The sequence below is a fragment of the Nyctereutes procyonoides genome, unplaced genomic scaffold (assembly GCF_905146905.1).
Source record: "Nyctereutes procyonoides isolate TBG_1078 unplaced genomic scaffold, NYPRO_anot_genome, whole genome shotgun sequence".
Taxonomy (NCBI): domain Eukaryota; kingdom Metazoa; phylum Chordata; class Mammalia; order Carnivora; family Canidae; genus Nyctereutes; species Nyctereutes procyonoides.
In genome coordinates, this window is record NW_026575155.1 from 14,725,746 (window position 1) to 14,741,919 (window position 16,174).

The following is a 16,174-nucleotide window of genomic DNA, read 5'->3' on the forward strand; positions in this document are numbered from 1 at the left end:
CGCCAACCAGCCCAGACCGGGCTGCACCAGAGGCCAGATCAGGCTCCACACAGAACCTGATTCAGGGCTCATCGGGGGACCTGAGTTCTGTGCACAGCCCAGGTAGGAACGGAGAAGCCTTAGGTCTACCCACGGTCCAGGTACAGAGGGTGGACACTCAAGCGCTCATCAGGTTCCAAGTGGGCCCAGTGACACCTGAGTTCTACTCCTGGTCCAGGTGTCACCCGACACCTGGATGCAGTGCATGGCCCAGCTGGGAAGGAGGCTGCCTAAGGTCTGCCGTGTGGTCTGGGTGGGCACCAGGACACCCGCGCTCTTCCCTGCTCTCACAGGTGTGTCTGCTGAGTCCAGCCAGCCCTCAGAGGCTGCGCCCTTGCCTGTAACACTGCGCTGCTGCTTAATGGATGGGAGCAGCGAGGAACGTCAACATTCTGGGGTTGGGGTAACCACATGAATAGAGGGGGGCCTGGGGTTCTCTCAGCTTTTCCTGCACAGGCTCCCCACTGCCGACGAGCCAGAGGCCCCCTCTGAGGTGGGAGTGCTTGAGGGCAGCTGGTGTGGGCTGTGCTGCCAGGAGCCTCTGCGCTCACCACGGTGGGCAGAGAGCCACCCCCACCCCCCAGGGCACATGGGTGCTCAATGCTGAGGGCACTGAGAACGAGTTGGTGTCAGACCTCAAGAACCGAGTCACTGAAGGAAGCCAAAACGGGCACATAGGACTCTTCCCAAGGGGCCTCGTCCCAACCACGTACCCACAGCAACCACGTGCATTCAAGGGCCCCGGGTCCTGCGAAGGATGGCAGCCAATGGCCTTTGCGGGGCTTGGCCTCAGGCTTCTTTATTCCTTCACATAAAACAGACTTTCTTGGGACACCTAGATGGCTCAGCAGTTGAGCGTCTGCCTTCAGCTCAGGTCGTGACCCCAGGGTCCTGAGTTTGAGTCCCACATTGGGCTCCCCACAGGGACCCTGCTTCTGCCTCTGCCTGTGTCTCTTTCTGTGTCTCTCATGAATAAACAAAATGTTAAAAAAATTTTTTTTCTTTCTTTTGTTTGCAAACAAATCAAATAGCTTTCCTTCCTCCCCATTTTGCTGAAGTCTGCCCTGTGAGCTCAACTTTTCCAAGAACTGCCCGAAGCTACCCATTTCATGTCTGTCCTGGAACACGCGGGTCTCTGCCTAGGGATGCTAGGAAAAACTCTCTCTGTGGGTCACTGCAGCAGGACCAGCGCCCTGGTCCTCACTGTTCATTCACAGACGTTTCTGGAGGCATATCTGGCCCGGGCACATGCTCGGGACCGGGACAGAACCGTTGTCTCCTGGCCTCACGACGCTTCCATACGTCTTCCTTCGAGAACTCAAAGCCTTCCTGCAACTTACATCCATCCTGTTAAGCTCAATTTCACAAAAAATTTGTCTTTTCTCAGTCCAATGTGCTTTCCTAAAGCTGATAAACTTTGCACTGGTGTCTCTTCACTGCTTAAAGGAAACCCCTTCCTTTTGAAAGCACTTTGCGAAGTACCCATTGCCTGGCTCTGGTGTGAGAGTGGCTGTGCCTACACGGCCCCAGGAGGTGCAGGCAGCGGCCCCCGGAGGCTGTACCCAGCCCAGGCCGTGAGGGAAGTAAAGGCGGCGCTGTGGTCTTGCACACATTTGCCACACGCTGTCTTCGGTGGTTGGCAACGTTGCAAAGTGCAAATTGCTTGCTTAACTTTAATGCTTTTGTGATACAAAAACAAACTAAAATCAAACACGAACCAGGGGCTTGGAAGAAAGCGGAACTAAGGGTCTCTGAAGCAGCTGAAGTCACAGATCGGTCAGCTGAACGCGTGGCTCCCCCTCGCCCGGGTAGCAGGTCTCACGCATCCCCGAGCCCCCACGGGCCCTGCCTTTACCTTCAGTGGAAATGCAGATTCCTTCTCCCATTTGGCAACCCTCCTTGACTCAAATGGACCAAACTGTGTTCTCTTGACGAGCTGAGTCACGGCAAACACTCCTTCAGCCCCGTCTTCCAGTCTCCTGATCTCTAGGTTGGAAGGGAGGGATGACCTAGAAATGGAACAGGAGGCCCTCAGCTCCGAGCACTGCGGGCCGAGGACAGCCCCCCATGGCAGGGACAGTTGGTTAAGAAGGCCCCAAAGCTCATTCTTGCTGCAATGCCATCCTCGGAGGTGACCAAGAGCTTCCTACTGGGGACAGAGGTGGTGAGGGCCCAGTGGCCAGTGTGCACCCAGCTCTGGACTGGCCCCAGGGACTTCACAGGACTCATCCAGAGCACACAAGGAGGAAGGGGCCATTGACTAAAGGCTGTGTTTGAAATCCCCACCCGGGGGACCAACCACTACTTTGCCATCAGGGGTGGGCTGTGACAGCAGAGATGCATGGGACCGAGCTCTGGTCCCCGGAGCCACACAGCCTGGGGAGAGGTGGGGAGCTCCACGATGAGGCGCCACGGGCAAAGCACCACGAGAAAGGAGAAAGTGCCACGGCATTCTCAGGAGAACAGGGTTTCCAGGCAGGCTGAATGGGCCAGCGGAGGACGCTTTTACCTAAACTATGAGAGTGTCGAGGACAGGGCACTGGAGGAGGAAGGCCGGTGAGCTAGGACCCCGACATGAGCTAAGGCTGGGGACAAGCCAGTGCTTCCCTGGAAGCCGTGATGGCTCTGCCTGGCTCCCTGCACTCACCACCTTGGGTCCCACCTTTGCCCACAGTGGGCATCTGTCAGGCCCAGATCCGGGCTGCTGGGAAAACTGAATGAGCAGACTTGCAGCCTTGGCCTGCCGGCTCTTCACGGCTGCCCTGCTGTGTCTCGGCCAGCTTGGCCCCGAGGGACTCTGAACTAGAGCAAGACATTCACTCTGAAGCCTTCGAAACGTGTGTTGGCTCATGCCGGTGGCCGGCTACTCCACTCACAGTGGGCTGGAAATGACAGATGCCCTCTGGAACCTGAGGACAGGCAGGCGCCAAGCCCTGCCTTCTCCTTTTGCGGTTTCCTCCTGTGACATCATGATTTCTAAGAAATATACATTTGGTCATTCAGATGGCCAAAGACACTTCTCAGACCTAAGTGCTCCACCCACAGTTCCTGAAAACACTTCAGAGCCATAAAGAGGAAATAGGTGTCTGGTCACTAATGAAGGTGACCCCTGGCCCCCCACCCCAGGGCGGGTGCTGTGCCTGGAGGGCCGGCCACGTGGGTGCAAGGTTGGAGCTTCCGGTCCCGCCCTCACCCCAACCTCCAGGGTGGGAGAGGGGCTGGAGGCTGGGTCACCCGGTGGTCCATGACTCAGTCAGTCCTGCCTGTGTAATGAAGGCTGGGTAGGGAGCTTCTAGGTCGGTGAGCTTGTAGGGGCGGGGTGTGGGTGCAGGGGAGGGCAAGGGAGCTCCCCGTCCTTTCCTGGGACCCCCACCCCCTTCACGTCTCTCCATCTGGCTGTTCGTTCATATATATCATCGATCACATCCTTTAGCAGGCTGGTTAGTAAGCGCTGCCCAGAGTTCTGTGAGCCGCTCCAGCAACGTGAAAGCAGGAGGCCGAGGAGCTCCAATCTGTGGCGCGGGGCAGAGGCTCATGTGGGAGCCGGGGGCGTGCGGCCGGTGTCGGGAGGGGGGTGCGGGGCGGGCTTGGGGGACTGGGTCCTGCACGTGAGGTCTGATGCCGTCTCCGGGCAGACAGGGTCGGAGCTGAGCCCTGCCGGTGTCTGAGAACTGCCTGGGCTTGCAGGGGGAGCCCCCACGTCGGAACCGGACCCGGGGAACCCGAAAAGGCATAGAGCTCAACTCTGTTGGACAGGAAGGACTATAAACAAACAGCTCAAGGCAGCCACTCACCGCGCCCTGCTTAACACAAAGGAGTCTTTGACCATGACCACAGGGCCCAGCTCAGGACATTCAGAATCGTGGTACTGGCTGCAGTCCTCGCACCCTGCAACAGACACGAGAGCATCAGAGGGGACACAGTGCTGGGAGGGGGGCCCCCCAGGGACACCGCAGGCTCCCTGCCCGACAGGGGTGATCGACGGTGCCCCCCCACAAATATAACAATGGTGCAAACACAGGATGTGGCCCCCAAGGAAAAGATCTTGTCTGATGGCACATTTCAACGTATGTGGTTACTCTGTGGGGACAAAGAACTAGATCTTCCCGAGGAACGAGAATACATGGAACTTCACCTATTTAACCTGTTTACCATAAATCTCTTTTTAAACCCCTGGCACCATAAATCTCTTTTTAAACCCCTGGCATACTTTTCTGAATCAAGTGCCACCCCCCGCAAAGTCCCCTTTGCTCAGAGTTCTGAGAAAGATGATCCTTTTAACACCACACTCTGGCAGCGCATTTCTCGCGCAATAAACTTGTTTCTTTTTATTTTTAACGTTAAATTCAATTTGCCAACATAGAGTGTGACGCCCAGCGCTCATCCCATCAGGTGCCCCCCTCAATGCCCGTCACCCGGTTACCCCGTCCCCCCCACTCACCTCCCCTCCAGCCACCGTGTATTTTAAAATTGGTTTCTTAAAGCAAGCAAAGTCATTTCAATTTAAAAAGAAACAGCTTTTCTGTGATATAAAAACAAAAGGTGGATGTGGTTTTGCTGGGACAGTAAGTGGCGCAGCCATCTGTGCTCAAGGACAGGCCAGGGGCTACTTACAAATGAACATGATCTCCTCGCTCCCGTCTTCGGCCATTTCTGACACCTGCCAGGAAACAAGGGCCTGTTGTTAGTGACGAGCTTTTTTGCCAGAGCCATCTGTAAGGACAATTCCTGTGAAAGGCTCCTCGAAGGACCTTACGTGGGGTTTTAAAGGCATTGAGCAGGGGCCTCCCCTTTATTGTGATGAGGCTGGGGGCCCTGAGACGTTTTCTCACCTAAAAAATGTCGTTTTTTATTAAAAGCAAGTGATTTGAGGAGCACCTGGGTGGCTCAGTGGCTGAGCGTTGCTCTTTGGCCCAGGGCGTGACCCCGGGGTCCTGGGATCAGTCCCCATCGGGCTCCCCGCAGGGAGCCTGCTTCTCCCTCTGCCTGTGTCTCTGCCTCTCTCTGTGCGTGTCTCTCACGAATAAATAAGTCATCTTAAAAAAAAAAAAAAGAAATGATTTGAATGCCCGCTAGATTAGAAAGTCTTTATGAGCTCAGACTTTCATCTTTCTATATTAGTCACTGGGTTCCATTTGTAAAATAAACACATCACCGTGTTTAAAAGTCGGTTTCCTACTGTGACTTCCGGTTTTCTTTCCTCCGTCACTAGACTGTGAACTCCTCTCCAGGGCAATCGTGTCTAGTACAACCTCTATCCTCTTTCAGCTGCCACCCTGTGTCTGACACCCAGTACACACCCATGTCTCCTGGGAACCAGAGCAACTCACGGCATCGTGGAGCAGGGTGCTCGCCACATAAAACTCTATCAGATCAGTCACTTCTGTTTTTGACTAATTCTGTGAGGTTAGAACCCCCCACACTTATTCGAGGGGTGACCTGGACATGTTAATTCTGGGGCCTAGATTCTTTGACCTATAAAACGGAAATAAAAATGCTAATTTTTGAAAGACCTAATTGAAAGACCTATACTCTGAAAACCAGAAAACACTGGTGAAAGAAACTGAAGATGCCGCAAACAAATGGAAAGACATGTTCATGTTCATGGATCCCAATAACAAGTATCGTTCAAGTGTCTATACCACCCAAAGCATTCTACATACTTAATGTGATCCCTATCAAAGCTCCAACAGCATTTTTCACAGAACTAAAACAAACAATCGTAAAATGTGCATGGAACCACAAAACACCCCAAATTGACACTGCAGACTGGAAAAAAGGAAAAACTGGAGACATCACAATCCCAGATTTCAAGATACACTACAAAGCTGGAGTGATCAAAACAGTATGGTACTGGCACAAAAACAGACACACAGATCAGTGGAAAAGGACAGAGATCCCAGAAATAAATCCATGATTATACGGTCAATTTATCTTCAACAAATGAGGCAAGAATATGCAACAGGAAAAAGACAAATAGTGTTGGGAACACTGGTCAGCAACCTGCAGAAGAATGAAACTGGACCACTTTCTTACACCAAACACAAAATAAACTCAAAATGGATTAAAGACCTAAAAGTAAGACCTGAAACCATAGAAATCCTAGAGGAGAGCACAGGCAGTAATTTCTCTGACATGGGCCATAGCAACATGTTTCTAGGAATGTCTCCTAAAGCAAAGAAAATAAAAGCAAAAATGAACTATTGGGAAGCTTCTGCACAGTAAAGGAAAACAATCAACAAAACAAAAAGACAACTTACTGAATGGGAGAAGATATTTGTAAATGACATATCCGATAAAGAGTTATTGAAAAGAACTGCTACTACAACTCAATATCCAAAAAAACAGATAATCCAACTAAAAAATGGGCAGAAGACATGAACAGACATTTCTCTAAAGACGGCATCCAGGGGCAGCCCTGGTGGCGCAGCGGTTTAGCGCTGCCTGCAGCCCACGGTGTGATCCTGGAGACCCGGGATTGAGTCCCACATTGGGCTCCCTGCATGGAGCCTGCTTCTCTGCCTGTGTCTCTGCGCCTCTCTCTCTCTGAATAAAAAAAAGAAAGAGAAGAAGAAAGAAGAAAGAAGAAAGAAGAAGAAGAAGAAGGCATCCAGACAGCCAACAGACACGTGTGAAGATACCAGTTCACTCATCATCAACCAGGAAATCACCCCCCACCTGTCGGGATGGCTAAACACAACAACACAAGAAACAACAGGTGTTGGCGAGAATGTGGAGAAGGGGGAACCCTCGTGTGCTGTTGGTGGGAATGCAAGCTGGTGCAGCCACTGTGGAAAAGGTATGGAGGTTCCTCAAAAAGTTAAGAATAGAGCTACCCTATGATCCAGTAATTCCATTACTATTTACCCAAAGAATATGAAAATACTAATTCAAGGGAATGCATGCACTCTGTTTACAACAGCATTATCTACGATAGCCAAGATGTGGGAACAGCCTAAGTGTCCATCAACTGATGAATGGGGACGCCTGGGTGGTTCAGTGGTTGAGCGCCTGCCTTCGGCTCAGGTCGTGATCCCGGGGTCCTGGGATCGAGTCCCACATTAGGCTCCCTGCATGGAGCCTGCTTCTCCCTCTACCTCTGCCTCTCTATGTCTCTCATGAATAAATAAATAAACATCTTTATATAAAAACTTGATGAATGGATAAAGAAGATGTGATATATATGTATATATATATATATGTATGCATACACACATATATGTATATATATATACACACGTATGCACCTGTATGTAAACATATATTATATGTATATATACAAACATACAATGGAATATTACTAATGCCATAGAAAGCATGAAATCTTGCCATTTGCCATAACATGGATGGGTCAGGGTATAATGCTAAGTGAGATAAGTCAGTGAAAAACAAATACCACATGATTTCATCCATATGTGGAATTTAAGAAACAAATGAGCAAAGAAAAAAAAGAGACAAATCAAAACGCAGATTCTTAAGTACAGAGAACACAGTGCGGTCACCAGAGGGGATGTGGGCAGGAGGATGGGTGAGACAGGTGATGGGGAGTAAGAGGTACACCTGCCACGATGAGCACCGGGCGATGTGTGAAGTGCTGAATCACTACATTGCACACCTAAAACTATCATAACACTGTATGTTAACCATAGTGGAATTAAAATAGGGTTTTTTTTTTAATGCTCACTTCATATAGTTTTAGGGGGAACATAAAGTATAAAGTACCATACACCCAGCCTGCACTGAAAATAATAATTCCTCTTCTCTCTCACTTGCTCTATCGCCCAAGGAAGCTGACCCGGCACAGCCTTCCTGCACCCCACTTCTCGTCGGAGCCCCTCTGTATTGCTAGGTTCTTTTTTGGAAAAGTATGCAGGTTGGCTACCTCCTGACTGCTGATTTCACAAGGCCTCTGTCCCCATTCCATCCCCAGCAGCAGCCTGAAGAATGAAAAGCAGACAATGCAGAGTCCAAATGAAAACTCAGATTCCCCGAACACGTTTATGTGAGCAGAGAAGAGAGAGTCACAGACTACACTGTGGAAGACTTGATTTAGCAATGAGGAGACAAGGCAGAGACATGGGATTTCCAATCTGCCTTGAAAGTGCCAAGGAGAGATCCTGGGTGGCTCAGCGGTTTGGCACCTGCCTTCGGCCCAGGGCGTGATCCCGGAGTTCCGGGATTGAGTCCTGCATCGGGCTCCCTGCATGGGGCCTGCTTCTCCCTCTGCCTGTGTCTCTGCCTCTCTCTGTCTCTCATGAATGAATGAAAGAATGAATGAATGAATGAATGAATAAAATAAAATTTAAAAAAAAAGAAAGTGCCAAGGACCGGGGCATCTGGTGGCTCAGTCAGTTAGGCGTTCTACTCTTGATTTCAGCTCAGGTCATGACCTCAGGGTCCTGGGACCAAGCCCTGCATCAGGCGAGAAGCCTGCTAAGTTTCTCTCTCTCCCTCTCCCTTTGCCTTCCCCACATCCCCTTCAAAAAAAAAAAAAGTACTAAAGATCAATAACCAGGGTGTTTACTTTTCTAAACACAGCCCACTATTTTTCTGGAACATCTACTTAAGTTAAAAGGTATCTCATGTGGCTGTGAGTTGAGCTGTGGTTTAACTTAAGGCTTCCTGGCAGATGGGTACCAGGGGTGTGGTCAGGGGCCAATCTGGGATGGGGACAGGAGCAGGTCCCTGAGCAGAAGGCGAAGACGGGCAAAGAGGCAGAAGGAACATGTGGAAACCTGCTTCCATGAGTTGCTGAAGTGCCCCAAGGAGCCTGAGAACCATCTACCTGCCGGCACAAACCCTTCCACCTGCCGGCACTGCCTGCCAATGACAAGGGTCCTGCCAAGGCAAGAGCAGGCTCTGAAGAGGCTGCCCAGAGCTGCAGGCTCAGGGCAGACAGAGTGTGGTGTCCCTATAGCACCTGTGAGTGTGGGACTGTGCAGACAAGGTCAACAGCCTCAAGTATTCTTGAGGCCTGCCGAGCCCTGGGGGCTGCCTCTTTCCTGGCAGCACCTGCCTCTGCTCTGCACCCCTCGGCAAGGGGTGGGGGGCATGAAGCTGAGTCTCCTGCCCCTGGAGTGGCCCCCAAAGAAGCGGCTCCTCCAAGCACGTAGCTGGGGCAGGAAACCCAGGCGACTTAGTTTTCACTGTGGCCACGGGAAGAATATGAGAGTGGCAGGAAACAGCGGGAGGCTCAGGCTTTTTTACCACCAGTGCTGTCGGTATACTGAAATGTCAGTCCCGGGAAAGAACATCCCTTATTAGAAGCCTCCGATCCCTGAAACACGGCCTCCACAATGGTTCTCTGCAGCCCAGGAAACAGATCACAGCCACCCTGGACAGCGAGCGGGTCAGGCCTGAAGGGAGGGGGCACCTGGACCTCCGCGCCCTTCACAAAATCCCCTTCGCGCTCAGGAGGGAAGCCCTGTCTCCAGACGTTCACAGTGCGTAACAAATCCCAGGATGGGAGATTACAGGTAGCGTTTTAGGGAAAATAAGCAAAAAAGACAGTAGGTGTGAGAGCTGGCCATTTTAACCACCCATCTGGGAACATTTATGCCAGTGGTTCTCAAAGTGGGGTCCCTGGACCACCACCAGCAGCTCCTGAGAATCAATCAGAAATGCCAGGTTCTCGGGCCCCTCCCCAGACCTGCTGAAGCAGAGACTCCCTGGGATGGGTCCTGGCACTCTGTGCTCTAGAACCCCCAGGTCTGAGCACGGCTGCCGACCCGCACATCTCTCCAGCACACATATGGTCTCTGCTACAGGGAACCAGCGAACCACGGCTGGGGTCACCAGGAGACCACCCAAATGCATCAGGAAACCACATTTATCATGAACGTCAGCTGGGATCAAACGGGGACTACCTGCGTGTCAGCTGGGGGGCCATGGGGGCAAGGGCGATCCCAGACGAATGTTCTCTGTGGGAGCTCACAGGCAGGCCCCACCCATGTGGGCTGTGAAAATCAGCCTTGGAAAAGAAGACTCCCATGAGGACCCAGTCTACCCCATTTCAAGCCTCAGCCTAAGCCACAGTAAAGATGCTGCTGGTGATGGAGGGACAGACCCACAGGTCAACGGAAACCGAGAAACAGACCCAAATACGCTCAACTGGTTTTCAGTGGATGCATACATAAAGCAACTCACGAAGGAAGGGCAGAGAGACGGCCTCTCGGCAAGTGGTGTTGGGGCAAGTGGACGAGGGAAAGGGGCCGTAATGAACCGTGATGTCACATCTCATACAAAATGGATCCTAGACTCAAGACAGCATATAGCAACTTTTTTCTTTTTTTAGGAAAAATATAAGAGACAATTGTTGAGATCTAGGGTAGGCAATTTTTAGACTTGTCACCAAAAGTGCAGTCTACAAACAGAGAACTAATTAGACTATATCAAAATTTAAAATTTTGCTCAACAGAGGACACTGAGATGAGGGGAAGAAGACCAGCTACAGGCCGGGAGGCATCTCTGCAAACCGCACATCCACACCCGGAAGGTGCAAAGGACTCTCAGAACTCAACAGTCACATACAAACATCCAATCAGTACATGGGCGAAAGACACGATGGGCATTTCTCCGGTGAACATATATAGATGACAAATAAGCACAGGAAAAGGGGCCCGACCCCATTTGCCGCCAGGGAAATGCGGTCACAGCACATCACTGAGATGCGGGCACACACCTGCCGGCACACACCTGCCGGCGCGGCGCAGGATGAGCACTCGTGTGTGGCTGGCGGGAGCGGAGACCGTGTGGCAGTTTCTGATGAAACCAACATGCACTTGGCCTCTGACCCAGCCACTGCGCTCGTGGGCACTTAGCCCAGAGAAAACGGCCATCCCCACAAAAGCCTGAGCACAACTGTTCACAGCAGCCTTGTTCACGACAGCCCAGACTGGAAACAAGCTCCGAGGCCCCCCAAACGGGTGACCCAACCGTCTGGGGTCGACCCGCAGCCCGGAAGACTTATCTGCAATGAGAAGGAGCGAACCGGTGATACACACACAACGGGTGCTGGGGGATTCTCCAGGATGGTGCTGAGGGATGGACGCCAATCCCAAAAGGTCATGCGCATAGGCTGACCCCATTTATGTAACCTCCCTGAAGCGACAATTCAGAGAGGGGGGACTAGAGTCGTGGCTGGTGGGGGTTCAGGTAGGACAGTGGTGAGGCTGTGAGGGGGCGGGCGGCAGGAGGGACCCCCGTGGGGGCGGCGGGCCCCGCACCTGCACCGTGTCGCCGTCAGCATCCTGGGTGTGACCTCACGCTGGAGCTCTGCACGGTGTCACCAGCCCCGGGGACCCGGGCAGAGGGCACGGGAGATCGCGTGGCAGGCTTTCTAATGACTGCAGGAAACCTACAATGATCTCAAAGTTCAATTAAAGAAAAGACATGGAAAAAAAAGAAAAAAAGAAAAGAAAAGACATGGAGGACAGATCGACAGACACGAAGTGACTGTGAGCCCAGGGTGCGGGGGTGGAAGCCGAGCGTGCGTGGCCTTCGCTGTGCAGCGGGAAATCCCAATGCTGAGCGCCTGAGCTCGTTTAAGGAGGCGCAGAGATGCAGACACAGGAACTCAGGGCTGCGGCCAGGGCTGGCTTCCGCGCACGGCCAGCGGGGGCTCCCGGACGGGGACACATGGGGCACATCGGCCCAGGGACGGGGTGCGGCAGTAGTTGCCTGCTGTTTTCTTCCACAATAAAATTACGTGTACCCGGTGCCAACACACACTTGTCCCGTGTCTGTTCATCCATCTGCTCGTGAGTCCTTCTACCTGGCTGGCTTTGGACGCGTGTCCTTTTCTGCACCTCACCTGACTGGTCGCCCGGGACACGGCCGACCACCGTCCACTCTTGTCCCCATTCCCCAGTCGCCCTCCCGGGGGATCCGCCCTCTACCCCACCCTAGTCCCAGCTCCCCTGGGTTGTCAGCACTCCCCGGGGGACCCTCCCCCGGCAGCCACACCCACTTCCGTGCCTCTGAGATACACCTGCACTGCAGGTAATGCCCCATGGAGTCCCACACCTTCACCTGGAGGCCATGAGCCACTGAATGTGCAGGAAATGAGCACCTGACCTTTCCCGGCTTCCCTGCCCCATGGGGCCCTCCTGTGTCTCCCACATCTTGGAACGTGGGTGTCAGAGACGTGGGCTCGTCCTGCCCCGGGGTCCCTCCCCACGGCCTCCAGCACCTCCCCTGACCACACCCCACCCTCCCCCTCCTGGATGGCTGCTGGGGCCTCTGGCCTTCCTGCTCCCCACTGGCCGGGCACCCCATTTCCCACACTGCCAAGGGGGCTGCTTCTGGAAACCTGAACCCAACCGTACTAGCTGCCAGCCAGAAAGCCGACTGGCTTCCCACCGCCTCCAGGGAAGAAAACCCCAGTCCACCAGCCTCTTCTGCCCACCTGCCCCTCACTGAGCCTCTCAGGGCACAGTGGCCTCCTTTTCGTTCCCAGAAACACCAAGCGCCCTCCTGCCTCCGGGCCACCCTCACGCGGTTCCCTCTGCCTGGAACCTCCCTCGGCTCTGCCGCTGGCTAACACCTACTCGTTCTTCACATCTTGGCTTAATTGGCACATCTCTGGGGAGGGGTTTCCTGGTCCACCTGCTGAAATTAAGGCCTTGGAACACTTTCTAAAAGCACCCTGCAATTTTCCATGACCGCACTTTTGACCACTGTAATCACTTCCACATGTTATTTATCTCGTGACCCCACAGGGCCTACAGGGCAAGAGCCATCAGCCTTGCTGGGCCCGGCAAGGGCCAGGCATGTGTGTGTGTGTATGGGGGGGGGTGACATCTCCTAACAGAGCTGGCCACGTCTCTGTGTACGTCCCTGCACTCCCCCTGCTGACCCCTAGTATGGGCAGAGGTCCCCTCCTGGGGTCTGGCCTGCCTCCCACACTTTGCTTCTCTGCCCCCCCCACCACCACCCCGTCCTGCTTCCCCGGGAGTCACCCACCCCACATAGTCCTTCTCTTTCAAGACAGAGCCCAGACTCACCCTCCAGACACCTTCCTCCCTGTCAACCAGTCTCCCTCCCGAAATCCCAAAACGAGGTTGACCCTGCCTATTAAACGCGATCTCAAGCTGTCATCAATCACAGACGACGTCTGGGTTTTTCTTTTGTACTAGATTTCCAAGGGAAGATCGATCTTGATCTCTCTACTCACTCCCTTTTCAAATTCCTACGCCCTTTGTACGCCATGCTCCACAGACCGTAAGCTTGGGTATCTTTTCACTGGACTCCTCGGTACCTCCGGGTAATTAAGAGTTCGCAAGAAAGCTGGTTCAAAGGCTTCGTTTGTAAAACTTAGGCCAGGAGGTCCAGAAGTTTGCGTAGATTAGCGGTGAGACCTGCGAGAGATTCCTTACATTCCAATCAAAAGAGACTGTACGTGCTTATCTCACTTCCCCAGTATTTACAGAGCACCTGCTCCGGGCAAGGCTCCAGCACCAGGACTCGGCTCGGCACCCGCCCCAGGGAGGTCCTTGCCCCGTGTGCCTTCCACCCTCCAGGGGCGGCAGCTTGGGCCTGGCCTTGCTTTCATGCTCACCTTCCACTTCCCAGGACGGTGCTTCCGCCCCCCCAGGGAAAGCCTATACACTCCCTTCTGGGTACAAAGGGGGAAAGATCTAAGGAAGGTGCACCGGTTCCCCTGCGCTTACTGGGCAGCTGTGCCCCACTGGGGTCAATCCTAAGGTCACAGTCTGTATGGGGCCTTGGCACGGCTGTCGGAGAGCGCCGAGCCGTGCACGTGTCTCCGATGATGGCCCGTGGGTCATCCACCGCCCCCGAGCCTGGCCGCTTTGTGCAGGCGGTGAGGGGACCAGGGTTCATTTCCACAGCTACGGGTGTTTATCAGCCAGAACTCTGAGATGCGGGGAAGACGTCCCACCACCACCCTCAGCTCAGAAGGCCCAGAAACCTCAGTGGGACGGTTCTGAGCTTTGCAGGCGTGTTCTATCGAAACACAGCATGGTTCTACAGAACACCAGCCTTCGGGGCCTTCTACAACCTGCCGTGAGTCCAGTTGCGACCTGGAGAGGAAAGAAGCAGCCCTTGTGTTCCAGCACAGAGCGCACAACTCAAACATCCTCAGGAAGACACGTCGGTGTAAAGGGGCCTGGGAACGGGAAAGAAATCCAAGCAGATGAGGCGCCTGGGTGGGCTCAGGGGTTGAGCGTCCGCCTTCGGCCCAGGGTGTGATCCACAGGTCCTGGGATCGAGTCCCACATCAGGCTCCCTGTGTGGAGTCTGCTTCTCCCTCTGCCTATGTGTCTGCCTCTCTCTGTGTCTCTCTGAATAAATACATAAACCTTAAAATACACACACACACACACACACACACACACACACACACACACATCTCCAAGCACTGGGCTCCTCTCTAGACATGGAGCCTACTTAAAAAAATAAATTAAAAGAAAAAGAAACCCAAGCAGAACCTCTGCATGACCTCGACAAAAGGTGTGGATGTTTTTTATAAAGATTATTTCATGTGACTTTGACTACCGTAGGTCCCTCAGACGGGGGGATCCTACTGCATTTGTCCTTGGGCGCCTGTCTCGCCCATGTCACTAAGCATGGTGTCCGCGAGTTCCTCCATGGGCCAAGAGGCCCCTCCTCTTCAAGCCTGAACACTCCTCCCTCGGACGGCGCAGACAGGCCGTCCACCCACCAATGGACACTTGGGTTGGTCCCACCGCTTGGCTATTGTGAACGATCCTGCTGTGAACGTGGGTGTGCAAGTGTCTCTGTAAGTCCCTGCTTCCACTTCTCTGGGTGCAGACCGAGAGCTGGAATTGCCGGATCGCGTGGTGCCACGTTCCACGTTCTGAGGGGCCCCTCCCCCACGATGGTGCCCGAGGCTTCCAGCTGCTCCCCATCCTCCCAACACCCGTTGTTTCGTTCATTTGCTTTTATAGCCGCCATCCCGGTGGATATGAGGTGGAAAAAGATGATCTCTTAACGTGACCTGCAAAAGCCCTGGTTCAGAAAAAGCAACCCGTGTTGAAACATTGCACAATGAACACATCACAATCTTAAAACACAGGCGGCCAAAAATAACTCAAAGAGAGAGGCGTTTGCAGCGGAGGCCGTTGACGCAAGTGTGAAATGAAGATTATCTCTCGCCTGCTGGCCTGGCTGGGCCTTCCCTGCCCCTCCCGGGACCATCGATGTGACAGGGGGACGGGCTCGGGAGCAAGGTGACGGTGTCCTGGGGGTCTGTGACTGGCTGGGACGATGTACGAGATCCACCTCGGCAGCACAAGTCTAAGGTGAGCTGCACACGCAATATGCTGGGAGCTGTTTGTGCTACATTTTGAAATAATTATAGAATCGCAGGAAATTGCCGAAAGAGCATAGAGAGGCCCCAGTCACCCTTCACTCAGTTTTCCCCGACGGCTGGATCTTACGTAACCGTGGATAACATCACAATTCCTGGGAGCCCTCGGCGCGCTATCAACACCAGGAAGGTGACCTTGGCGCAGTGTGTGTGCGCGTCGCTCGATGTCCTTCTATCACAGGGGCAGATCTGTGCAGCCACCTCCACGGTCAAGATGCAGGAGGAATGTCCCACTCGGAGAAGACCTGGCCGCCGTGGCCCCCTCTACGGCCACACACCCTCCCGACCCCCCACTCCTAACCGCCCCCCCAGGCAACCACACATCCAGTCTCCGTCCCTGTAATGCTCTCGTTTCAAGATGTCATATAGATGGAATCGTACGCGATGGGATCTTTGGAGATAGGCTTTCATGTCACTCAGCAAGGTGCCCCTGGGGTCCCTTCAGATTGTCCCACAGATCCAGGGTAGCCCTTTGCACCGCTGAGTGATGCTCCGCAGTGTGAGCGCTATGCAGCCGGCTGAACCATTCACTCACCGAGGGACCCCTGGGCTTTCCCTCACTTGGGGCTTTTACACATAAAGCTGCAATGAACAAGTGTGCACGGGTTTCCCGTGGACGCAGCTGTCACTTCTCTGGGATGCATGCCCCCCAAGTGCAAGGGGTCCACCCGGGTCACCTACTAAGTGCATGCTAAGGAGTTGTCACGGCACAGGAGAGCCCCACGCCTCCGCGTCCTCGCCGGTATCTGGGGTTGTCACCAGGTTTGATTCCAGCCCCTCTCA

At 53.6% G+C, this 16,174-nt stretch overlaps 1 protein-coding gene across 2 annotated transcripts in view; it reads right to left on the reverse strand.

The window, feature by feature from the left end:
• The window catches only part of PRDM15 (PR/SET domain 15), a 63,993-nt gene that overhangs the window by 39,220 nt on the left and 8,599 nt on the right, over window positions 1-16,174 (reverse strand). For both annotated transcript variants that reach the window (XM_055313726.1, XM_055313725.1), the window contains exons 2-4: window positions 4,654-4,699; window positions 3,834-3,927; window positions 1,895-2,048 (exon numbers count right to left, since the gene is read on the reverse strand). In XM_055313726.1, coding sequence (XP_055169701.1) covers window positions 1,895-2,048; window positions 3,834-3,927; window positions 4,654-4,690 — 285 coding nt within the window. In that variant the 5' untranslated portion in view covers window positions 4,691-4,699. The remainder of the gene's footprint in view (window positions 1-1,894; window positions 2,049-3,833; window positions 3,928-4,653; window positions 4,700-16,174) is intronic.